The 26,516-nt window shown below is 38.0% G+C and overlaps 1 protein-coding gene across 2 annotated transcripts in view; it reads right to left on the reverse strand.

Annotated features, from left to right (window-relative positions):
- Positions 1 to 26,516, reverse strand: part of PARD3B (par-3 family cell polarity regulator beta) — a 1,161,921-nt gene that overhangs the window by 534,264 nt on the left and 601,141 nt on the right. For both annotated transcript variants that reach the window (XM_018060563.1, XM_018060570.1), the window contains exons 5-6: positions 5,874 to 5,962; positions 298 to 384 (exon numbers count right to left, since the gene is read on the reverse strand). In XM_018060563.1, the coding sequence (XP_017916052.1) occupies positions 298 to 384; positions 5,874 to 5,962 (176 nt within the window). The remainder of the gene's footprint in view (positions 1 to 297; positions 385 to 5,873; positions 5,963 to 26,516) is intronic.

A 26,516-nucleotide genomic window follows, 5' to 3' on the forward strand; every position in this document is an offset into this window, starting at 1 on the left:
TCTAACCACATGTTAAAGTCTTTCCATGATTTCTGTTTATATGTGTTACTGATAAGAATACTTTAAGAAAGTACTTCTTACTTAATTGTAAATACAGAAAACATGATTTCTTTTCCATTGTATCCTAGAAGTAAGCAATATTATTTTGTTTCTAACAAATAAGTGGCCAATGTACTGAGGTGTCCATCTAAACAACAGAGACATACACTTAATCCTCTTCTAAAAAATGTTTGGGAAAATGAGCTCAAGTCAAGTTTTTCATTAGCATGAGCTTCTGATATAAGGAAAACATCTTACCTTCCACTCAGAGATGAAAAGAAAGGCACTACATGTATTCCCAAGGGGCCTCCTTCCCCGGAAATCTCCACCGTTCTTGTCATATCACTGGGACAGACAAAAAGAAAAAGAAAGTACAAATGAGTCTTTGCTAAAACAAAAACAAAACAGCAGATGTGGCATATTAAAAAGAAAACCAAAAAAACTTTAGATTTTAACAACTACTGTAAATTTAACAGCAGAGATGAAATCAAAGGAGTACGTGATTTGCTGGAATGTTCAGAAGATCCAGGAAATAAAATGCTTAAAAGGCTATCTGATTTCTTATTTTTTCTCCTAGAAGAGGAACAAATGGAAATGACTACCTACAAAAATAACTTCCTACTTAACTTAATCTGCATAAATCAACATATTTAAAAAGATGTACGCAAAAATGAAATTTCTCCCTATTGAGACACACTTGAAAATTACTGTATAGAGGATAAAATACATGGAATCAAGCATATCTATGCCTAAATATAAAGTATGGCTTTTCCTACAGAACAGAGGGAAAATGAAATAAAATATGTATTTATTAGAAAAAGCACAAAATTACAGTTTAAACAACTGTGAAGCCACAGTTGGTAATACATATTGGCATGTTCAAAGCATTATAAATCAAAACTTGAACTAGCCTTTCAAGAAGGCATCAGTTGTATTCAATAGAACAATTCCAAATTTTCACCTCCTACTTTTTTTTTTTAGAGGTATAAAAGAAGTTGCAAAGCCTGGAGAAAATGTATTACAGAAAGAAATAGAAAGCCTGACCTGCCTAACCTACTACAGATTAAGGAAGGGATGAGCCAGAAACATTAATAGACAGTGTATATGACTGAAATATACAAGGCATTGTGAGCTTTTGAGTAATAGAAAGTGGAACTAACAAGTGTTTATAAAGATGAAAAATAATAACCGTGAACAATTATTGGCTCCTGTAATCCCAGAGAGAGAAAATAAAATTGCCAGAGGAAAACGATACAGTTGAAGCAAACATTCCCATTATGGAAATTGTGAGCAGGTCTCTATTGTTTCCTATTTCCATGAAAATGACCTGAAACTAGATGTCAAATTAAGAGCTACAGCTGCTACAAATACTTTTCTGCTCCAAACTGAAAATGGGGAAATTTCGGCTCCTTGCTGGAAAGTTGAGAACAGCATTAAGAACGCAAAGTGCCTGATGAATTCACTCTGCATGAAGTACTCCCTAAATTATCAGCAATCTAAAATAAATACATTAAATATATTCTCATCAGTGGATTAGGCTTATTTTTCATGTGTTTTCATTGCAAACCTATCATCATTAAGAACTGCAAAAAAGAGCCTGTTAGCTTCCAACATTTATGGAATATGATGGAATTTCAAAATTGATAATAAATTTCAAATGAGTTTTGCTCAGATATTGCTGATATATTTAAAATTTGTTCAGTCAAGCAGGTTATAACAGAACCCTAGAATAAAAGTTAGAAAAAAAATAAATCTTAAAGAGTGCTAGTATCATGGAATAAAATATATTCTCTATACTTCCTGTGTGAGCATAGACACTATATGAATATATGCATATGAAATACTGTTGAATATATATAGGTAAGCATTATAGGTCCTGAATATAAAATGTCTGGTGGGAAGAGAAGGCTCTGTACCTTTCAATGGACCATAAAGAAATAACTTTTATATAATAACAGATTTATAGTGCATTTTTAGGTATGTGAGGAACACTAAACCCAAAGCATTCACATTCTAGGGTTACTATAATGTTGCAAGGACTTTTAAAAACAGACTAAAACCTTGTTTAACCATTGAAACTTTATTATCTCTACCTTTTATATTTTTACAGTTTTGTACTTAGGGCATAATACAAATCTTAATAAATGCATTAAATATTCACATGCTGATAGATAGCATCATATGTTTTATACAGAGGGTTTTGGAATATAAATGTTTAGTCTAGACAAGATTTCAGTTTAAAAAACTTAGGATGGCTTTATGGATTTTTTTTTCTAGTTTGCAAGTATTTGTTTAGCCCACTTACAACCTCTCCTGTAAGACATAATAAATTCTATGTATCAGACTGATACCTACTCTTTAGTAATCATCAACCTTGCATTTTTACATTCACTTAAAAGCAAATCCTATAATTAGTTAAACTAATCAATCTTATTTCAAAACACTAAAACTTTTTTTGGGGATGCAGTATCAAGGTTCCTTTCAACTTTGTAAGATTCTCTTTTTCAGTATTTCAGAATAAACATTTATGTTCTCTTTATATGTGACAGTCACAATTATTTTGGCTGGCATAATATTTGATATATGTTAAATTACTACCCAAAAATATTACTATCCCCAAAAAAGGAGCATAAAAGACTTTCAATTTTGCTGATTGTAATATGTAGATACTTAGAGAATTAGATCTATTAGTGCTATAGACAACCACTACAAGTTTTACAGACTATGTTTTACCAGATCTTTATAAATTGCTATCCATTATTTGTTTCAAGATGGTAAGGAAAGCCATATGAAAAAAGGAAACATCATAGACAAGTCTATGTTTTAAGTTTATTTTAAAAGGGGAAAAATAAAACCACTCAGTGTTATTTATACTCCGTGGTGTTCTATGGAAATCTCTGTATAAAGACCCTCATGGAAGATAAACAAAGCAAGGAGGGCTAGACGCAGTTACCTGAATACACATCTCATAAAATGAGATTTTACTAAGATGTGAAAATATGCTATTAAAGTTATTTGTTAAAGAACAGAGTTCAAGGACCAGTGAGCAGGGTATATACACATTTACTTATGTTTTGGAGGTGGACTGAAAATGGAAAATGTAGAGAATGAGGTGAGAAGGCTATTTGAGCAGTGGAAAGAAAAAAGAGATTGGCAGGACTTATGAAAAAGAGACAAAAAATGAACTCTAGGGCAAAAGAAAAAAAAATATTTCAGTTACAAAAAGAAAAGTTGGAAACGTTCACTAAACTCAATAGCTAACTCTATAAACTTTCTAAGATCTACCAACACAAATGCAGATAGTCATCAAGCATTAGGTCAAATAGTGTTAAGCAAGTTACATGTTCTAAGTCTGACTGATAAAACTGATTTGAACAGTTACTGGAACCAGTGGCTACCTAGTGCTTCCCTGATAGCTCAGTTGGTAAAGAATCCTCCTGCAATGCTGGAAACCTGGGTTCGATCCCTGGGTTGGAAGATCCCCTGGAGAAGGGAAAGGCTACCCACTCCAGAATTCCATGGACAGTGCATGGGGCTGCAAAGAGTCGGACATGACTGTGCGACTTTCACTTTCGTGAGTGAAAGTACAGAATCAGTGGCTTAAAATGAGTTTGTTTTGAATGGCCATGGCAAGAATTAGATAGAAAGTGCTTCATTTGGTTCCTTCCAGAAGAAAGGCATGAAGCCTGAGAAAGAGAATATAACAGGGGCTGCAGATGAATGGCTGTAAGTCTAACTTCTCCACAGAAGACAAATGGACAGTGTCTTTAAGATTAGTCAATCCAGTGATCAGCCACTAGTTTAAAGTAAGGAAGAGACAGAACTGAGGGCAGGAAGAGGGAGATGCTTTGTTTTGGAAGGAAATATTAACCTACGAAATTACAGAGAAAGTGCATCCTTTTGATGGCTTTGAGGCAGGTGTCTGAGTAAATCATTTAAACTAAGTACCAAAGTATGTTTCCTCATTTGAACAATGGAATTAAGATAAGTTTCTAATAGAGTTGTTGGCATTAAAGAAACAAAGAGAGAACTTTATACAAACACATCATAAAGAATTCTCCCCTACAATTTAATCTCTAGGCTTCCTGCTGCAGTCACCTGCCCACCCCCTGCTTCCTGACCCCACCCTTAGTTTCGCATTTCTTCTCATCCTCCCTCCATTCAAGAATCTTTAACGGAGTTTGCACTCACTCTACTTTCCGAACTTGGCGACTTTTCCTACACTGGTGCTCACAACGTGAAGTTTCCTAGTCTTGGTTAGGCAAAGTGAAATAAAACACCCAGGAATCAGAGAAGGCACACACAACATGTAACACTAGAGTCAAAGGATTTGGAGACAAGAGTGGTGGGTGTAGACTGGGTCCCTAGAAGTTAATTACTATGAACTACAATTCCTTAGCCTGCTAAAAGTGATAATAAAACTCATACAAAAAGTCCATTGGGATAATCAAATACATATTTTAATTAAATATTATTTTTTTAAAACCCTGTACTCCATTCCTCTGAATCCCTTGTATCTAGAGAAAGCTTAGCTAATTTTTTCATGCAGCCATAAACCAAACAATTGTTCACTTTATAAATACTTAGTAGGGACTTTAGTAAACTTTCCAAAAAGCTAACATGTAAAGAAAAATGAAATTAAAGGCAAACAGAATAAGAGTATTGCATTCATTATGCCTATCTCCAAAAATAATCTTATCAAGCATCTAAAAAGACAGGGCCCTAGAGATTTTCTGCATCAAGTTTTTAATATTGTGCAACTCATTAATCAAAGAAACACAATCTAAATAAAGAATAACTGTCATATGGCCATAAATTATAAGCTTGAGGAAAATCTACACAGTAAAGCAGTGGGATAAAAGATGATCACACATTTTTTTTTCTTATATTAATTCCAGGTAACATGCTTGGCATTTTAACTAACTGGATTGAATGAAAGAAGTATGTTGCCTAAATGAATGAATGAATGAATGACCACCAATCTCAGAAGCATCACTTTCCAGTGTTAAAGTCAACAATCTATTAGACATGAAATTATTCATGCAAAATTTGAAGCAACTTTAAAAATGATGATGACAATGATGAAAATAGAGATGATGATGCTGTTGAAATTGGTAACAACAACAGGGCTTACTCTGCCTCAGGCACTGTTCATAGCACTTTATATCTATCAACTAACTTTGTCTTTAGGTGACAGTTTAGTTAACAGTTAACTCTGAAGGAAGGTTTTAGTATTATTTCCATTTTACATAACAGAAACTAAGGCAAAGATTGATGAACAACTTGCCTAAGCTCCTAGAATAAGCTGCAGAGCTGGAATTTGAACCCAGGTAGTTGCTAGGAATGAACTAAAAATTATCACAGAGCAAAGCAAGTGCCCATAACCATGAGAACAACGGACTTTGTATAAAAATTACTTACATTAAAAACATAAAAATCTGGGTTGATAGGCTAGGTTCATTTTATATACATAGAGTAAATAGTGCAAGATTGTTAAAATACAGTGCAAAGTAGTATTCAAAGAGCTAATGTCAAAGTAGAACACCACACCACAATGAACTCTGAAATGTTCACTTTAAGCTGTAGCTCAAAGAGAAGAAAAAAACAATTAAGAAATCTAGGTTGCAGAAAAAAGTTGGAAGGATTGAGGCTCATTTGTACATGTTTGTCAGGAATTTCTCATGTAAAAAAGAGAAGTAATTTAGCAATTAATTTTAGATTTAGGTTTCACTCAAGTATTCTTATCTTGATCTTTTCTGTAAAACAAAACAACTATAAATTTAAAAAAAACATTCAATTGAAATAAAATATTCTTATTCACGTAAATAGAATACCTCAATGCATCCATAGTTTTTGGTGATGTCAGTAGTTCTGTCTGCATACCATTCATAACTTCTCCATCTTCTAATTCCTCTGTGGAATTCTGTAGTGAAACAAACCATAAGCATGTGGATGCTATGCACATAGAACTGAAAATTTGAATAAAAAGTCTCAATGGGAGAGTATAAATGGTTTTATTCTGGATATATACAGTGAACTCCAATTTCTCTGAAGGCTGGAAAAAGGTGTTAATCTTTTCAGTGTTTTCAATGTTCTTTTCCCTTCCGTTTGGTTTCTGTAACACTCACATGGACCATTTACACAAGGCAGTATGTTAAGAGCTTTGGAATACATCATTTAGCTTCCTGCTACTCAACCATAAGCACTGGGGACTGAGTGTTTTAAATCAGCAAGGAAAAGGGGTACCAAAGGGAAGGTGCCACTGACAGGGGGTGATGTATTAGCTTTAATGTAATGTACTTGCTTGCACCCTCCTCAGTGACACAAAATATAAAGAAAGCAAAATCCATGAAAAAAAAAATTTGCCTGGCAAGGTCACTTCTATCAAAAGTGTAGCAGGAAAAGTGCAGGATAAGAAATCTGGAGTTCTCACTTGTCTTAAGACTTTCATTCTGAAGATGCTCTTCAGCACAGAGAAACTAAAATTTACCATTTTACTTCTAAAATGGTAAACAGTCTTCTACTACAGAGAAGGAAGAGAGTGAGAGAGGTCCTGCACTCCAGGACGGTGGCAAAATGGAACTGGATGTTACAGAGAGGAGAGAATAGATTCTAGAAAGCAAGCCCACTTTAGAGTTTCATTTAAGTAAGACATTAGTTCTCTGTTACGCTTTGGAACTGAACTCTAACAAGAGTAATTTTGCAGACACACTGCTCTTCAGAATCCCAGCCACAGATAGCACATGTTAAGGACTTGAGTTTTAATGAACAATCACATGGAGCATTCATGGGTCTAAAGATGCAATTTCAATTAAAAAAAACACAAGGGATGAGTTAAAAGGTTGGACATAAAGGAATAAGGATAACATTTGGAAGAAAACAAGACATGGAGGCACAAATCAAGCAGTGTGTCACTATGAATAGATTTTTCTAAAAATGTATTTCATTTTTAGATTGAAAACCAACATCTCAAACTTAGGGGTTGAGAGTTTTGTGAAGGATTTGATCCGCACTAAATTTTTAAACATTTATTTGCTTTCTCCTCTTCATTAAGAAAGGAAAAAAATCCAAAAAGTTAAAGGACACATTTTAGTTGAAGGTACCAAATCTTAAAAGATGAATGGTTTCGAAAGTTTTCAAACCTTCACCTTATTATGAAATGCTTGATATATGTTTACATTGAAACGACACTGGATTGGGGAGGTTACAAAACACTTGAGTAGAATATATTTAATAAAATATATCATATTATCATTTGATGTGACTAGAGCCCGTATCAAAACATTTGATGACTGCATTTATGTCAATACCATTAACTTTCTCATCTGTCACAAGAGGGAGCTCTATAAAGGTGGAGGCTGTATCTAGCGCTCTCTATATTAAGCACACAATACACAGGATTCATTTAGTGAATGTTAATGAATAAATAAGCTGAATGACATTGTATTAGTTTCCTAATGATCTGCAATAAGTTCAAAATTCAGTTCACTTCAGTTCAGTTGCTCAGTCATGTCTGACTCTTTGCGACTCCATGGACTGCAGTACGCCAGGCTTCCCTGTCTATCACCAAATCCCAGAGCTGACTCAAACTCATGTCCATCGAGTTAGTGATGCCATCCAACCATCGCATCCTCTGATTCAGGACTGATTTCCTTTAATTGACTTTAATTTAATTTCCTTTAATTCCTTTAATTGATTTCCTTCAATTGACCGGGTGGATCTCCTTGGAGTCCAAGGGACTTTCAAGAGTCTTCTCCAACACCACAGTTCAAAAGCATCAATTCTTCAGCGCTCAGCTTTCTTTATGGTCCAACTCTCACATCAACACATGACTACTGGAAAAACCATAGACATATCTTTGACTAGACATACCTTTGTTGGTAAAGTAATGTCTCTGCTTTTTAATATACTGTCTAGGTTTGTCATAGCTTTTCTTCCAAGGAGTAAGTGTCCTTTAATTTCATGGCTGTATTCACCATCTGCAGTGATTTTGGTGCCTAAAAAAGTAAAAAGTCTCTCACTGTTTCCGCTGTTTCCCCATCTATTGGCTGTGAAGTAATGGGACTGGATGCCATGATCTTCATTTTCTGAATGATAAGATTTAAGCTTACGTTTTAATAGCAAGAAGAGATAAGAAAGCCTTTTTTAGCGATCAATGCAAAGAAATACAGGAAAAGAACAGAATGGGAAAGACTAGAGATCTCTTCAAGAAAATTAGAGATACCAAGGGAACATTTCATGCAAAGATGGGCTCAATAAAGGACAGAAATGGTATGGACATAACAGAAGCAGAAGATATTAAGAAGAGGTGGCAAGAATACACAGAAGAACTGTACAAAAAAGATCTTCACGACCCAGATAATCATGATGATGTGATCACTAATCTCGAGCCAGACATCTTGTAAAGTGAAGTCAAGTGGGCCTTAGAAAGCATCACTACGAACAAAGCTAGTGGAGGTGACGGAATTCCAGTGGAGCTATTTCAAATCCTGAATGATGATGCTGTGAAAGTGCTGCACTCAATATGCCAGCAAATTGGGAAAACTCAGCAGTGGCCACAGGACTGGAAAACGTCAGTTTTCATAACAATTCCAAAGAAAGGCAATGCCAAAGAATGCTCAAACTACCGCACAATTGCACTCATCTCACATGCTAGTAAAGTAATGCTCAAAATTCTCCTAGCCAGGGTTTAGCAATACGTGAACCGTGAACTCCCTGATGTTCAAGCTGGTTTTAGAAAAGGCAGAAGAACCAGAGATCAAATTGCCAACATCTGCTGGATTATGGAAAAAGCAAGAGAGTTCCAGAAAAACATCTACTTCTGCTTTATTGACTATGCCAGTGGCTTTGACTGTGTGGCTCACAATAAACTGTGGAAAATTCTAAAAGAGATGGGAATACCAGACCAGCTGATCTGCCTCTTGAGAAATCTGTATGCAGGTCAGGAAGCAACAGTTAGAACTGGACATGGAACAGACTGGTTCCAAATAGGAAAAGGAGTATGTCAAGGCTGTATATTGTCACCCTGCTTATTTAACTTCTATGCAGAGTACACCATGAGAAACGCTGGACTGGAAGAAACACAAGCTGGAATCAAGATTACCAGGAGAAATATCAATAACCTCAGATATGCAGATGACACCACCCTTATGGCAGAAAGTGAAGAGGAACTAAAAAGCCTCTTGATGAAAGTGAAAGAGGAGAGTGAAAAATTTGGCTTAAAGCTCAACATTCAGAAAACGAAGATCATGGCATCTGGTCCCATCACTTCACGGGAAATAGATGGGGAAACAGTGTCAGACTTTCTTTTTTGGGGCTCCAAAATCACTGCAGATGGTGATTGCAGCCATGAAATTAAAAGACGCTTACTCCTTGGAAGAAAAGTTATGAGCAACCTAGATAGTATATTCAAATGCAGAGACATTACTTTGCCGACTAAGGTCCGCCTAGTCAAGGCTATGGTTTTTCCTGTGGTCATGTATGGATGTGAGAGTTGGACTGTGAAGAAGGCTGAGCACCGAAGAATTGATGCTTTTGAACTGTGGTGCTGGAGAGACTCTTGAGAGTTGCTTGGACTGCAAGGAGATCCAACCAGTCCATTCTGAAGGAGATCAACCCTGGGATTTCTTTGGAAGGAATGATGCTAAAGCTGAAGCTCCAGTACTTTGGCCACCTCATGCGAAGAGTTGACTCATTGGAAAAGACTCTGATGCTGGGAGGGATTAGGGGCAGGAGGAGAAGTGAATGACCCAGGAAGAGATGGCTGGATGGCATCACGGACTCAATGGACATGAGTCTGAGTGAACTCCGGGAGATGGTGATGGACAGGGAGGCCCAGCGTGCTGCGATTCATGGGGTCACAAAGAGTTGGACACGACTGAGCGACTGAACTGAACTGAACTTTCACTCTCCTATTTCACTTTCATCAAGAGGCTCTTTAGTTCTTCTGAGCATTCTACCAAAAGGGTGGTGTTATCTGTGTATCTCCCATAGTGTCTGTGAGAGACTTAGAATTGACTTGGCTGGGCAGTTCTGGGGTAGAATCTCTCATTGAGGTTGAATTTAGGTGTCAGCAGGGCTGCAATTACAGTCATCTAAAGACCTGACTTGGAGAAGGCAATGGCAACCCACTCCAGTACTCTTGCCTGGGAAATCCCATGGGTGAAGGAGCCTTGTAGGGTGCAGTCCACGCGGTTGCTAAGAGTCGGACACGACTGCGAGACTTCACTTTCACTTTTCACTTTCATGCATTGGAGAAGGGAATGGCAACCCACTCCAGTGTTCTTGCCTGGAGAATCCCAGGGATGGGGGAGCCTGGTGGGCTGCCATCTATAGGGTTGCACAGAGTTGGACATGACTGAATTGACTTAGCAGCAGCAGCAAAGGCTTGACTGGAGTTTCAAGAGCCAAGATAAAGAATGTGCCTGCCGTGTGGGAGACCAGGGTTGGATCCCTAGGTTGGGAAGATCCCCTGGAGAAGGAAATGGCAACCCACTGCAGTATTCTTGCCTGGAGAATCCTATGGACCAAGGAGCAGGTTAGGTTATAGTACATGGGGTCATGAAGAGTCAGAAACAACTAAGTGACTAACTCTTTCACTTTCACTTATTTTTTCTTTATAAAAGCTTTATTAAGATATGATATACATAACATTAAATTCACCCTTTTAAAATAGTACAATCCAGTTCTTTTAAACTTATTCACAGAGTTTTGCAACCATCGCCAATATCTAATTTTGGAGTAATTTCAAAATTCCACAAAATAACCTCATACTCATTAGCCAGAACAGTGCATCCTTTCTGCTTACCAGAGCCCATTGCAATCCTTAAGCTACTGTCTGTCACTAAGGATTTATCAGTTCTGGACAATTTTTTATAAACAGAATCATAAGATATGTGGCTTCTATCATTTAGCATGATGTCCTTAAAACCCTCCCATGTTGTGGCATGTATCAATATTTCATCCCTTTTTTGGTTAAGTAATATTCCACTGTATGTATGTAGCACATTCTGTCTACTCATTCATTACTCGATGAGCATTTGAGTTGCACTCCTCTCTCATGCTAGCAAAGCAATGCTCAAAATTCTCCAAGCCAGTCTTCAACAGTATGTGAACCATGAACTTTCAGATGTTCAAAGTGGATTTAGAAAAGGCAGAGAAACAAGAGATCACATTGCCAACACCTGTCAGATCATCAAAAAAGCAAGAGAGTTCCAGAAAAACATATGCTTTATTGACTATGCCAAAGCCTTTGAGTGGATCACAACAAACTGTGGAAAATTCTTAAAGAGATGGGAATACCAGACCACCTGACCTACCTCCTGAGAAATCTGTATGTGGGTCAAGAAACAACATCTAGAACTGTACATGAATAACAGATTGGTTCCATATCAGGAAAGGAGTACATCAAGTCTGTATACTGTCACCCTACTTATTTAACTTATATGCAGAGTAAATCGTGCAAAATTCTGGGTTGGATGAAGCACAAGCTGGAATCAAGATTGCTGGGAGAAATAGCAATAACTTCAGATATGCAGATGAAATCACCCTTATGGCAGAAAGCAAAGACGAACTAAAGAGACTCTTGATGACAGTGAAAGAGGAGAGTGAAAAAGCTAGCTTAAAACTCAACATTTAGAAAACGAAGATCATGTTATCCAGTCCCATCACTTCAGAGCAAATAGATGAGGAAACGACAGAAACAGTGAGAGACTTTATTTTTTCGGGCTCCAAAATCACTGTAGATGGTGACTCCAGCCATGAAATTAAAAGACACTTGCTCCTTGGAAGAAAAGCTATGACCAACTTAGACAGCATGTTAAAAAGCAGAGACATTACTTTGCCAACAAAGGTCCATATGGTTCTTCCAGAAGTGAGAGCTGGACTATAAAGAAAGCTGAGGGCCAAAGAATTGATGCTTTTGGTGTTGGAGAAGACTCTTGAGAGTCCTTGGACTTCAAGGAGATCAAACCAGCCCATCCTAAAGGAAATCAGTCCTGAATATTCATTGGAAGGACTGATGCTGAAGCTGAAGCTCCAGTACTTTGGCCACTTGATGCAAAGTACTGACTCATTGGAGAAGATGCTGATGCTGGGAAAGATTGAAGGCAGGAGAAGTAGGGGACGACAGAAGATGAGATAGTTGGATGGCATCACCAACTGGATGGACATGAGTTCGAGCAAGCTCTAGGAATTGGTGATGGACAGGGAAGCCTGGCATGCTGCAGTCCATGGGGTGGCAAAGAGTCAGACACAACTGCGCAATTGAACTGAATTGATTTCAGTTGTTTCCACACTTGCTTATGATTATGAATTATGTTGCGGTGACAATTTGAAATAGTGTTCAACTCTGAAATAATGCTAAGAATGAGAAGATCTTGTGTATGCCAATATGTTTCATTTCTCTCAGGTATATACTAAGGAGTGGAATTGTTGGGTCAGATAGTAACTAAATGATTAACATTTTGAGGACAACTATAGTATTTCTAAAACATCTGCACAATTTTGGATTCCCATCAGTAATATCTAATGGTTCCAAATTCTCCAAATCCTTGCCAACACTTGTTGCTTTCCTTTAAAGAAAAATTAGCCATCATAGTGGGTGCTGAAGTTTTTGTTTGTGTATACCTAAAAACTAATGATTTTCATTTCCCTAATGATAAATGATGGTGAGCATCTTTGCACATGACTGTAAGACATTTGTGTATCTTCTTTGAGGAAATGCCTAGTTATTTGTATATTTATTGTTGAATTGTAAGATTTTTCTAAATATTCTGTGTACAAATTCCTTGAAAAGAAAGCAAAAGTGAAATATTAGTCACTCAGTTCTATCTGATTCTTTGCAACCCCATGGACTGTAGCTCACCAGGCTCCTCTGTCCATGGAATTCTCCAGGCATGAATATCGGAGTGGGTTGCTATTCCCTTCTCCAGGGGATCTTCCCAACCCAGTGATGGAACCTGGGTCTCCTGCCATTGCAGGCTGGTTCCTTACCACCTGACCCAACAGGGAAGCCAGATATCCAAAATTACCCCCATTCTATACGCTCTGACTTCACTTTCTTGATGGCCCCTTTGAAGCACAAAAGTTTAGAATTTTAATAAGTATAATTTACATTTTCTTCTGTTACTGTGTTTGGTATTGTATCTAAGAAATTGCGCATAATTCAAGGTCACAAAGATTTATTCCTGTATTTTTTCCTAAGAGTTTTGTAGTGTTTTTAGGTCTATTACCATTTTGAGTTAATTTTCGTACATGGTGTGAGGTAGGGGATACAATTTCTTCTTTGCATGAAGATATTAAGTTATGCCAGCATTAGCTGTATTAATGCCCTTATCAAAACTCATTTGACCAAAAATGCACGGTTGATTTCTTGACTCTCAATTTTATCCCATTGATCTGTATTCTATGTCAGTACTACATAGTCTTGCATATTGTAGCTTTGTACTAAATTCTGGCTTTTTAAAAAATGTTTGTTTTGACTATTCCGGGTGTCTTGCCTTTTCATATGAATTTTAGAATCTGAGCATCATCTCTTTTTTTTGGCAAAAATGCCAGCTGGGTTTTGGACCTGTAGCTCAATTTAGAGAGTATTGCCATCTTAAAATGAAGTCTAATCTATGAACAATTAACAGTGGCAGTTATTAAAATAAATATTCACTTTGGCTTTGTAATTCTATATAAATATATATCCTCAGAATGTCAATGGAAAAACTGGGATGTTTGTAATATGGTTTTAACTATTTTTGACTCTTTGCTCCTATATAATTTTCTTGTTGATCCCATGCCAAGGTAAGAAAATAACATATTTTCCGGTTCAAATCAACATTCTGCAAGGTTCAAAGGACTTTTTTCTAGTTCTCCTTAGATAGTAAGTAAAGGTTTTATTTATGTCAACAAAGTACTTGATGCTCCAAGTATATGAAAATGTCAGTTAGAATTTGAAAGCAATATCAGGCCAATTGCAATGTGATAATCTGCTCAAGGGTAATTCTGAACTGACTACAGTTTTATAGCAATCACGTCAATCACTACAGACTTCAGGAACAACATTCACAGACATATGTCTAAGACAAGAGTTCTACTATTTTAAAAGTAGCAGCAAAAACTCCGCCTGGCCACAGCTATCAAGAAGATAGTAATTTTAGTTTATCATCTCAACTAACAGGCCGTGCTTGTCACTTGCCAAAATCATTTCTACATATTGCAGTGGAAGAATTCTTTCATATTCTCTAGAGATGGGACCAGCAGACAGATGCTTAGGGCATCCTATAAGGAAACAAAGCCAGTTTCAAACTGACTTCAGCAACACTGCAGCCGTGCACTGCTTCAAGACTGAGACAAAGGCAGCTTATTTCTTGACAGGGTCTATAAAGTCATTTTTTTAAATTACCAAATGAATAACAAGCAATGACTTAAGAGCACTTAGACTTTTCCTACACTAAATAACATAATGAAATGAAGAGTTCCCAAATCACACATTTAAAATTGAAAGTGATATATTTTTTTCCTCACAGCTTATTTGAATAACTTTGAGACAAATCTGTAAAATCATGACTTTTAAATTTGGAAAGAAAGGGGCAAAAATAATCTGATGATAAAGAGCTAGGGAGTAAACAATGAGTGTTGAATAGCCACTATATTTCTTCAACTTCAGGCTTGAGAAATTTTAATTATGTGACTTCAAATCCTCAAACTTGCCTCCAGAAAACACAATGGTTTGCGAAGCTCTACACGTAATCTTATTGGTAAAATGATTATAATATTTATTTTTAATGTTAAAATAGATATGATCAGTGGCATTATAAGGGAATAAAGCTATGTTGAAATTTAACTGATCTCTTTCTTTTGTTCACATTACTATCCTTTGCTCCCTCATACAGTTTAGCAGGAGGTTTTGTCTTGCTAGCCAGGCAAAGACCTTTAAGAAATGTGTTCTTTACTTCTTTGATTATCAGAGCAGGGAACTATCATATGTGGCTCTCACAACAGACAAGTTTAATTAGTACAATTTTTTAAAAGCGAACATTTTTAGCAACACTTTCAGGATCACAGGAGCATTTCTGACAGCCAGAATGAGCTGGATTTAAACATCACTGTGCTATTTTTAACTTTAAAATCAACACTTACATAAATATTCCCAAACCAATTAGCAGCAGCTGGAAAGTAAAGGTGTTTACTTTACTTAGTACCAGTGCTCACGATGGCAAGTGCTCACAGGCTGTGCAGAAGGGGCCATGTACCAGGCGGGACACTCCTCTCTCCAGGGTGATCCTGGTGTTGGCACCGGGCTATCTTTTAGCAGTTCGTGGTGGGCATAAATCACTGATTTCATACAGGAAAGTGTATTCATGATGTAGCGTCATTAAGATATACATCTCCAAATAAACTTAACATTCTTGATAAAACTTTTTGGAAGAAAATGTTACCCACATTCTCATCGCTTCTCCCTAGTCAACCACAGCTATAAAACAATATTAAAAACAGCTTTATAGCTCAGCTTTTCATCTCTCAGATGAGAACTGAAATAGATGTCTCATAATCTACAGATGGCTTCCTTTGACTTACAGGTGAGAATATATGGCCTTGATTTTTGCCCCCCCCCCATGCATTTTAACCACATATGAAACCATTTGCCCACAAAATTTTAACTGCAGTTATCCAAAGCTCAGGTGTATTTTATAATAAGATTTGCATTCTGAAAAGCCAACTGCAAGTTTCTTTTGAAATTGCACATGAATTTTAGAGAGTAATAGAAAAATTATACAGAGAAGATTTGAATGCCAGGTTACGTGCCTGGTGCTCATACATAAACATCATGTAAATTTTAAAATTAAAATTCTGGGCATAATTTCAGAATATTTGTTTTGACTTTTTAGAACAAGAATATCTGTGCTAGAGTAGAAACAAGTTGTATTTGATACGCACACATATGAGATGAACATGCATTTTGGTAGTCAAACACTGTTACTGAAGCTTGACCTAATCCATTTTCTTCATGCCTTAGGCAATGCCTTGCCATGGGAAATATCTCAGCTGACTTCATAGATCCCACCCCAAAATATTTCAGTTTTAGCAATTTAATATACCTGCATATAAATAATTCATGTGTTTATTCATTCTATATGTAAAACAAATGCAAATATTATATACAATGTATATTAGACTGTATATCCATATATATGCATATTAATAGAAACTGGCACTGCCTTATGGTGAGTAGTGTAGATCTTCAGAAATCCTAGACAACATTAAGAAAGCCCTGGAAAGAATGGTGCTGACAAGTTAGTCTAGTCCACTCATTTTATTGCTAAGAAACTGAGACCCAGAAGGATGAAGTGGCAAGTATTTCAACTTAACAGTACTAAGGGTAGAGGCAGAATCCAGGATTCTTGATTCATAATTCAGTGCTCTTTCTGTGTAACATGGTAAATAGTTGTTGACTTAATGAATGCTGCTCTTAGTACTTTTTTTTTCCCTTTTTGTTTCAATGACTTAAACAAAAACTCTAATAATGTCTTGGATATACTTCATCCATCTTTCAAAGATCTCACAACATTTTCTGTATAACCAGAGGCATATTCACGACAACCCTAAATAATTTGTAGGCATTCCTATCCAATTCTATACATGGGCATATTGAAGGGGAAAAAGCTTAATGTCTTGTTCAAAGTGAAACTAAGGGTCAAAAAAAGAACCAAGAATATTTAGAACTCGCATGTCCTAAGATTGAAGTTTGTAGGCAAGCATGCTAAATGTATTTATCTTGTGATGTCTCTTAGCTGCTGATTTTAGACAAATGTTGTGAGCAAACAATATTATGAAGCAAAAAAAAAGGATTTTATGTGAAAAACTGTCAAGCATTTCATTAATCTAGAGATGAGCTCTAATAACTGCATTTTAAGATAAAGTTTTTTTTGAGAACACAATTTAAGTAAATTAATCTACTAACTAATCTCAAAGCTTTGGCTTCCGAGGTACATGTGCACAAATTTTTATATATATATATATATATATATATATATATATATATATATATATATATATATATATATATACACACACATACACACTCACTGCTAGGCAACAGGAGTTACCTTAATGCTCACAGGGGAAACACTAGACTGAGTTTAAACAATTCTGGATTTTGTACAACACAATGATGTGCTAAGTCGCTGCAGTAGTGTCCAACTCTTTGTGACCCCATGGACTTAGCCCATCAGTCTCTTCTGTCCATGGGATTCTCCATGCAAGAATACTGGAGGGTGTTGCCATGCCTGCCTCAAGGGCATCTTCCCGACCTAGGGATGGAACCTGAGTCTCCTGCGTCGGCAGGCAGTTTACCACTAGTACCACCTGGGAAGCCCGGGTGAATACAATACGCTGGAAGTCAACGATATTCCAGCTGACCGTCTCATGCAGTGGTGATACATGAGATGACGCACTGCATGGGTGTATTCCCATTGACTCTCCGCACATTCAGAGTTAGTCACACTTTCTCCTCATCTGGCTTGTGTTCAAGAGATACTGTCTGGTTTTAATTGCTTTAATGAAAGACAGATCAAATAATGTATTATAGTAAAATGAAGCTCTGCTCTGAAACAAAGGAGACATAGGTTCCAACAGAAGTTCCCTCATAGTTTTGACTGGTGATGTCACCTAATCTCCTGGCCCTCTCCTTTATTATCTGTAAAATAAAGATAAGAAGATTTCTAAGGTCTCTTCCAGGTACAAAATATCCCAGAACTTAGTAAAGGGACACCAAGCAGTTCTCACTGAAGAAAAATTAAAAAATATTTCAACAGATAAAATAAGGGGTGATTATTCATTTGAACAAATTTATTTGGAAAGCTTCCCTTGAGATGCAACTCTCAAGGAGACATTACATACTTTCTTCACATACTGATTCTGAATACCTTTCGGGGGACAAACATATGACATGAGGTAAAGTCTACTTAAAATAAAACTAAAATGCTCCCTCCATACCTCATTCTCTATCTTCTTCTATGATTTTTTTCCTGGCTATTCCCTTTCCTCCTTACCATTAACAACTAGCAGAATTAAGAGTTCATTGTTAAGATTTTCCAGGATTCTGACTTAGATTTGAGAAGATAATTTAAAAAAAAAATTTTTTTTAATGCATAACTTACACATTTTACCTGCTGGGATTTTGTTGTTATTGTTGTTCATTTGTATTTTGTTTGTTATTTTACAAAACTATATGGTGACCATGACTAAACCTGACATCAGGCAGTTAAAACACACTATTATACTTAAAAAAAAAAAAAAAAAGTGGGAAGAGGAGAGGAATTGTGTTCTGTTTGTGAGATCTGAGTTGACCAGCCAGGTTGATCAGTCTTATTTAGGTATCAAAAAAGAAAATCATTACTGATGTCAAGATCAGTATCTGTTGATTTTTCTACCTAATGCCAACACCTATGGCTGTGCTGCTTCCCAAGCAAATATATTCATTGAAAAGGCTGCTTTAAAAACCTTAGAACTGTGAAAGTTCAGAAGTTCAACAAGGCAATCCTAGAACCGCTGTTTTAAGATCCACTGTTTCTTACTCAAACTTAAATAACACATTCCAAAAGTGATAGAAAGAAAACTGGAAAACACACATACGCACATATATATATATATATTTCAAATATAAGACTGACACAAACATGATTATAATGATCGCTTCAGTCTATAATTGGGCTTCCCTTGTAGCTCTGCTGGTAAAGAATTCGCCTGCAATGCAGGAGACCTGGGTTCGATCCCTGGGTTGGGAAGATCCCCTGGAGAAGGGAAAGGCTACCCACTCCAGTGTTTTGGCCTGGAGAATTCCATGGACTGTGTAGTCCATGGGGTTGCAAAGAGTTGGACACGACTGAGTGACTTTCACTTTCAGTTTATAATTGGATTACTTCCACAATTCGGTTACAACTAATTTCCCCCTAGCTTTCTGTATTATTGAATCCATCAAAACCTCTTGAGTCAAATGCTTAGGTACACTAAGACAGTACTGTTTACTCATGAAAAGGTGAAGATCTTGAACAATACAGCACACTCTCCCATGAAGGTCTGCTTCAGATCATGCTCTCATCATAAAACAAGATCGAAGTTATTATAAATATCTGCTTCTCTTCCATTTAATCTCTCTCTTGAAACTATAGCACCTTCTCAAATATTTAGAATACAAATCCATCCAAATGAACAGTTTGATGGCACTAGGGTTTCATTTGCAACTACAAACCATCACCTACAGCTGGCAAATATAAAAAGACTTGAGGGAGTCGGGATAATTCAGCAATTACAAAAAAATTCTAGCTTAACTGTTTTTCTTGTGGCTGAAATATATTTCAATCAAGTTTGATTCTAGTAAATGTACCTTATGCAATGAAGCAAAGCTACACATATTCCAGGTTTGGTTAGGAGAGTGTAAAGATAAAAGAACATATTATTAAAGGAAAATTTTTTCATCTGCACATGCATTTCACTAATGCCAGTACAGGCACACTCCTCTGCCAGTCTGCATTACAAGTCTTTCCTATGAAAATAGGCTGCAGAAAATGTTGAATCCAAACCAAGTCCTTGGAGACTTGTAGTAGTAGTGTTAGTCTCTCAGTCATGTCTGACTCTTTGCCACTCCTGCCAGGCTCCTCTGTCCATGGGATTCTTCAGGCAAGATCTTCCCTACCCAGGGATCAAACCTGGGCCTTCTGCATTGCAGGTAGATTCTTAACATCTGAACTACAGGAAAGAGGTGGGGAGAGGGATAAAAGCACAGGGATTTGCATGTATACTTTGTTTAGTAAGAACTTTCCCCCCAAATTCTCAAAACGTAGCAAGTCAAAGTTCTGTGTTGAAAAATCTTTTACAATTATCAGATGGAAAACTAAATTTACAACTTATCTTGGTCCATGAATAAGACATGTTCAAGGACTCTTTTTTTTCCCAACAGGCTTTAACATGCCTCCTAAGTCTTTATCTTTCTACAGACATTTTCCTCTCTTCTCATCTAGCCCCTCATCAAAGTCCCCCCACACTGCCGTGTGTACTGGTTTCTCTCCTGTGACCTCCATATATCTTTCCACACAATCATTTTCCCATTCACTTTGCCATTCTTGCATTTTTTCACTTTGTGACACTTTTGTTGGAAGCCTTTGGTTTCAAAAACTATCTCACTAGCTTCTAAGACCTCCTGAAAATAAACAATGTGGGGAAGGATTTTTCTCAGACGACCTAAGATGCCCTTGAAGCAATCCTTACCATAACGTGTGGGAAGGATGAAGAACAGCAGGAGAGACAGACGTCCTGTACAGAGAGAAGAAGTGGGGTTATCTGGAGTAGAATGCAACATCTTGGGTTTTAACAGCATGTAGAAGCAGCTCTAAATAGTGTGGGGGTATGGCCCACGAAGGATAGCCATAGTCATGGGCAGCAGTCTGCAAAAGCTTTGGTTTATATTTTGTGCTTCTAGGTGTGGAGACACAACAGAGATTGGGAAGAGATGCTGCAGAGGTTGCTGCTCAGCTGCTACACCATGCCCAACACTCTGGGGCCTGGCAGAGTAGCCGGCCAGCCCTCTCTGTCCTCTGCTACCTTCTGGAGTTTGCTTAAACTCAGGTCCACTGAGTCAGTGATGCTATCTCACCATCTCATCCTCTGGTGCTCCCTTCTCCTTTTGCCTTCAATCTTTCTCAGCAGAAGAAAGCTGCAGAAGTAGCTATAACCAAACCAGAACCTCCTCAAGTCATGTGAGGAAACCAACATACATTTCTATTCGAACACAGATGTCTTCCTCTTCAAACTGCTTACGGACTTTGAGGAGTGGGTGGAAACCACTGTCTTGATTAAGAACATTTCACCGACTGAGCCGTTAATAGCTGTCTAGGCCACTGCTTGCCTGGCAAACCTCCATCCATCCTTGAAAATCCTCTAGCAGAGTGGGCGCTCTTCCCTAGAACACTGTGCACAGACTTAGTCTCCCTCCTCAGGCCACTTGTGCGCCACACAGATGCTCTACAGCGGCATTCATCTCAGGGTAAGTGATGGCTCCTTTACAGGTGTGTCTCCCTTATTGAGACGAGGAACGTGGAAGGTGTCTTCTCCATCTTTGTATACCTATCACAGGACTGAAATATGACAAATATTCCACTTCAGAGAGGAGTTCACTGGAATAAGAAACCATTTCCCTAGAAATTCTTTCCCTTAACAGCTCTTAGGGAACATTTGGTAGACAAATATGTGTGTGTGTGTGTGTGTGTGTGTGTGTGCGTGTGTGTGTGTGATATGTGTGTGTGTGTGTGTGTGTTAGTTGCTTAGTCGTGTCCGACTTTTTGCACCCCCATAGACTGCAGCCCACCAGGCTCCTCCATCCATGGGATTCTCCAGGCAAAAACACTGGAGTGGATAACCATTTCCTTCTCCAAAAGAAACTATAGAAAGAAAGAAAGTGAAGTCACTCAGTGGTGTCCGACTCTTTGCGACCCCATGGACTGTAGCCTACCAGACTCCTCCATCCATGGAATTTTCCAGGCAAGAGTACTGGAGTGGGTTGCCATTTCCTTCTCCTACATATATATATATATATCCTAACATTAATGAATCCTGTAAAATGTGCTGAGTCATTATGCATGACTCTGGGCTTTGAGGGAAAGAGGAATGGAGATTAGAAATCAAAGATGAATATGACACAGTCTTTGCATTCAAAGCTGTAAGCTGGCTAGAATCATCACCAGAGCCATCTCTGGCAAGAGAAATTAAAGCAGAATTGAAAGCTAATCTTTATTTATGGATTGAAATAACTGAAGTAAAAGAGGAGGCACCAATTTGTACCTGGTGTTTATGTCTCTGTATGTGCTTTTACGTATTGATGTGCTCAGTCGTGGCTGACTCTTTGCGACCCCATGGACTGTAGCCTGCCAGGTTCCTCTACCCATGGAATTTTCCAGGCAAGAGTTCTGGAATGGGTTGCCATTTTTTCCTCCAATGTGAGCTTTTATATTCTATTTCTTATAATATAATTTAGAACGACTTGTTATTTGTAAAATATATTTAAACCAATATTTAAAACCATTTAAGTTCTACAGTGGCTAGAAGCTTGAGTTTGTCAGGCTTTGGTCAGCTGGGAAAGGGACCCTGTCCTATTGAAACCCCAACATCCTGGACCTCCAGACCGGAGAGTTCTGATCATGGTGGGGACCTTCCACCTGAGGCAGGACTGGGAGCAAGGGCCCATCATTGCAGCAAAGCTGTTTTGAAACTTTTGCTCAATATTCCTCTTTTCTTTGTGCTTTCTCATTTCTTTATATCCAAACTCGGGTCATGGTAATAAAATTTCTTGGATCAACTGTCTTTTGCCCTGTTTTTTCCTCTTCGGGCATCCTTTATCCTTTAAGAGTATATCCCTTCCTAAATGCCTCCAACCCTTCCTTCTCCACTATTTTCAAGAATGCTTTGAAATTCTTTCACAAATTCAGAAATTTCTTCTAGTATTCACTCTGCCACTTTGATTTAAATGAAAATTGACTTTGCCCAGTGAAACCACTTCCTCAGGAGTCCTCTGAAGCAGGACATGATCATTTTCTTCATGCTGCCAAACCCCATCCTGCAGTTGCTTCTAGATAGAGAAGCAATGCTTCCTCCTTTGGAAACTGCCACAGCATTCTGCTTCCCTATCCCCTGCTCACTGCTTTCAGCCACCAATCTCCAGGCTGGTCCTCCATCCTTTCCTCTTGCCCCATCATGTCACTTCATATAACTTTTCCTCTCTATGCTCACTCTCATCCCAGCTGACTCCCTTTTACACCTTGACTTTACTCAGTACCTTCGTGCTTCTGTTTCAGAAGCTAACCAAAAGCAAATGCAAACATAAGCAGCTAAGGAAGGGTTCTAAGCTAAGTCCTTATTATTTGCCAAAGAGATGTTCTTGAGAATCAAAATATACTAAATGATATGGTTGCTCATGACTAGTGAACCCATGGATAAAATGGTAATAATTCAGTTCACAAACACTTATTTAAGTCCCCTTTGTTCCAGGCACTGTGTCAAATGCCAGGGGTAAAATATATATTCTTCACCTTAAAGAGCTTATTCTGCAGAGGGAATAACAGAGAGGCTGGAGAGGAGTTGATAGTGACTGTTCTCGGCACTGTTCCCTTTTACATGCTCCATAATTGAACTCCACTGAACACCAGACAGATCCCAATTGCGCTGCTAGTCTTTCTCCAACCTCAGCCCCATTCCATGTTCAACAGCAGGTATAAGCCAACAGACTAACAGAAATTAGCTATGCTCCATCTAAAACCGTGTTTCTAAAACTTTTTGATCATTTGTGACCAAGTCACAGTCACCTACGAAACTAATGACAATAATGGTTCCCCTCCCAATATAGATGCATACATGCACACACATCCAGAATTCTGCACAAAATGTCCAGGCTTTCTACATTCCTCAGTCTTAATATGATCTCAAGGTTAAGAACTGATATTCAGCTGTTAATCCAAGCCCATATCTTTGACAGAATCATAAGAGGTTGGTCCCACAGAAATGATAATACATATTTTCACAGACACATCTTTAAACAGTGATTGCCATGTATAAGGGACAATAACTGAATAGGGAAGGACGTGGCTGCTACAGACAGAAAACTAGAGTGGATGTAGGGGGATATATTACCAACCACACTGCTCATCACTTTCCTGAGATCCTCCAGGGAGGGGAGAGGTGCAATACAGACATCCCTTCAAAATCTGTCAGCAAATACTGTGATCTTTTCTGAAGCCTCCTTGACAAGCTAAGTCAGTCCTACACATGAACTTCTTAGTCACATCGTGCTGTGGCAAAATTACAAATTATCACATGCTCTGGACCTTTGGCTTACATGCAGTATGTATGAAATTTCAACTGTTGAATGTGTGAGGGCTAAAGGTCCAATGCTCTGATGAGTACTAGCTCATTTGTCGCCTATTCTGGGACTGACAAGTTTCAGCCTCTCAGCTTAAATCTCTTCCTCCAACCTCTGATTGAGAAAATTACTACAAGTATGGGGCAAGGTTACATTCTAATTAGATTTCTTAATTCACATTCTTAAAACTGCTCGTATTATATGGTGATTATTTAATCCAAACACCGTATCTGGATTAATCTTTGAAACCCATTCAGATTCACCAAATGGGCATAGTTAGTGGAGCAATTCTGCAGGATGAGAAATTTAAGCAATGAAAACTGCTAGAGGATGAACTGTTAGATCACTTAAAAATTCTGATTCCTCTAACATAAAAGCCATAAACCACTTTCATAAAGTTTTTCCCCAAGTCACAGGAAAGACTGGCGTGCTGGAGTCCAGGGTTGTCGCAAAGAGTCAGACGCGACTGAGTGACTGAATTGAAGACACAGAACAATTCTTTCAGCACAGCATGTGCATCACTACCAACTCTCCCATCTCTGCATTCACTAGGTTTCAAGAACACGGTACACAGGCTCAGGAAACACTGTATAACAAATGTCACCTGAAATCCTCATGCAGCTAACATGGCTCCCATCATACAAAGTTGGAAGAAAGCAAGCCAGTCAGTTCATGTTGGTCTCTGCTTGATTTTTATTCAGTTCAGCTGCTCAGTTGTGTCCGACTCTTTGCCACCCCATGGACTGCAGCATGCCAGGCTTCGTTGTCTATCGCCAACTCCCAGAGATTGCTCAAACTCATGTGCATTGAGTCAGTAATGCCATTCAACCATCTCATCCTCTGTCGTCCTCTTCTTTTGACTTCAATCTTTCTCAGCATTAGGGTCTTTTCCAATGAGTCAGTTATTTGCATAAGGCAGTGAAAGTACTGGAGTTTCAGTTTCAGCATCAGTCCTTCCAATGAATATTCAGGACTGATTCCTTTAGGATTGACTGGTTTGAAATCCTTGCAGTCCGAGGGACTCTCAAGAGTTTTTTCCAGCACCACAGTTCAAAAGCATCAATTCTTCAGTGCTTAGCTTTCTTTATAGTCCATCTCTCACCCATACATGACTACTGGAAAAACCATAGCTTTGACTAGATGGACCTTGTTTGGCAGAGTAACGTCTCTACTTTTTCTTATGTTGTCTGGGTTGGTCATAGCTTTTCTTCCAAGGAGCAAACATTTCTGTTTCGTGGCTGCAGCCACAATCTGCAGTGATTTTGGAGCCCCCAAAATAAAGTCTGCTACTGTTTCCACTGTTTCCCCATCTATTTGCCATGAAGTGATGGGACCAGATGCCATGATCTTCGTTTTCTGAATGTTGAGCTTTAAGCCAACTTTTTAACTCTCCTCTTTCACTTTCATCAAGAGGCTCTTTAGTTTTTCTTCACTTTCTGCCATAAGTGTGGTATCATTTGCGTATCTGAGGTTATTGATATTTCTCCTGGCAACCTTGATTCCAGCTTGTGCTTTATCCAGCAAGGTATTTCACAAGATATACTCTGCATATAAGTTAAATAAGTAGGGTGACAATATACAGACTTGATGTATTCCTTTCCTAATTTGGAACCAGTCTGTTGTTCCATGTTCAGTTCTAACTGTTGTTTTCTGACTTGCATACAGATTTCTCAGGAGGCAGGTCAGGTGGTCTAGTATTCCCATCTCTTTCAGAATTTTCCACAGTCTGTTGTGATCCACACAGTCAAAGACTTTGGTATAGTCAATAAAGCAGAAGTAGATGTTTTTCTGGAACTCTCTTGCTTTTTCTATGATCCAACAAATGTTGACAATTTGATCTCTGGTTTCTGTGGCTTTTCTAAATGCAGCTTGAACATCTGGAAGTTCACAGTTCACATACTGTGGAAGCCTGGCTTGGAGAACTGTAAGCATTAATTTGCTAGCATGTGAGATGAGTGTTATTGGGCAGTAGTTGGAACATTCTTTGGCATTGCCCTTCTTTTGGATTAGAATGGAAACTGATATTTTCCAGTCCTGTGGCCACTGCTGAGTTTTCCCCATTTGCTGACATATTGAGTGCGGCACTTTCACAGCATCATCTTTTAGGATTTGAAATAGCTCAGCTGAAATTCCATTACCTCCACTAGCTTTGTTCACAGTGATGCTTCCTAAAGCCCACTTGACTTCACATTTCAGGATGTCTGGGTCTAAGTGAGTGATCACACCATCGTGGTTATCTGGGTCATGAAGATCTTTTTTGTATAGTTCTTCTGTGTATTGTTGACACCTCTTCTTAATATCATCTGTTTGTGTTAGGTCCATATCATTTCTGTCCTTTCTTGTGTCCATCTTTGCATGAAATATTTCCTTGGTATCTCTAATTTTCTTAAAGAGGTCTCTATTCTTCCCCATTCCATTGTTTTCCTCTATTTCTTTGCACTGATCCTGAGGAAGGCTTTCTTATCTCTCCATGCTATTCTTTGGAACACTTCATTCAAATGGGTATATCTTTCCTTTTCTCCTTTGCCTTTTGCTTCTCTTCTTTTCACAGCTATATGTAAGGCCTCATCAGACAACCATT

The sequence above is a fragment of the Capra hircus genome, chromosome 2, assembly GCF_001704415.2.
Source record: "Capra hircus breed San Clemente chromosome 2, ASM170441v1, whole genome shotgun sequence".
In the NCBI taxonomy this organism is placed as follows: Eukaryota; Metazoa; Chordata; class Mammalia; order Artiodactyla; family Bovidae; genus Capra; species Capra hircus.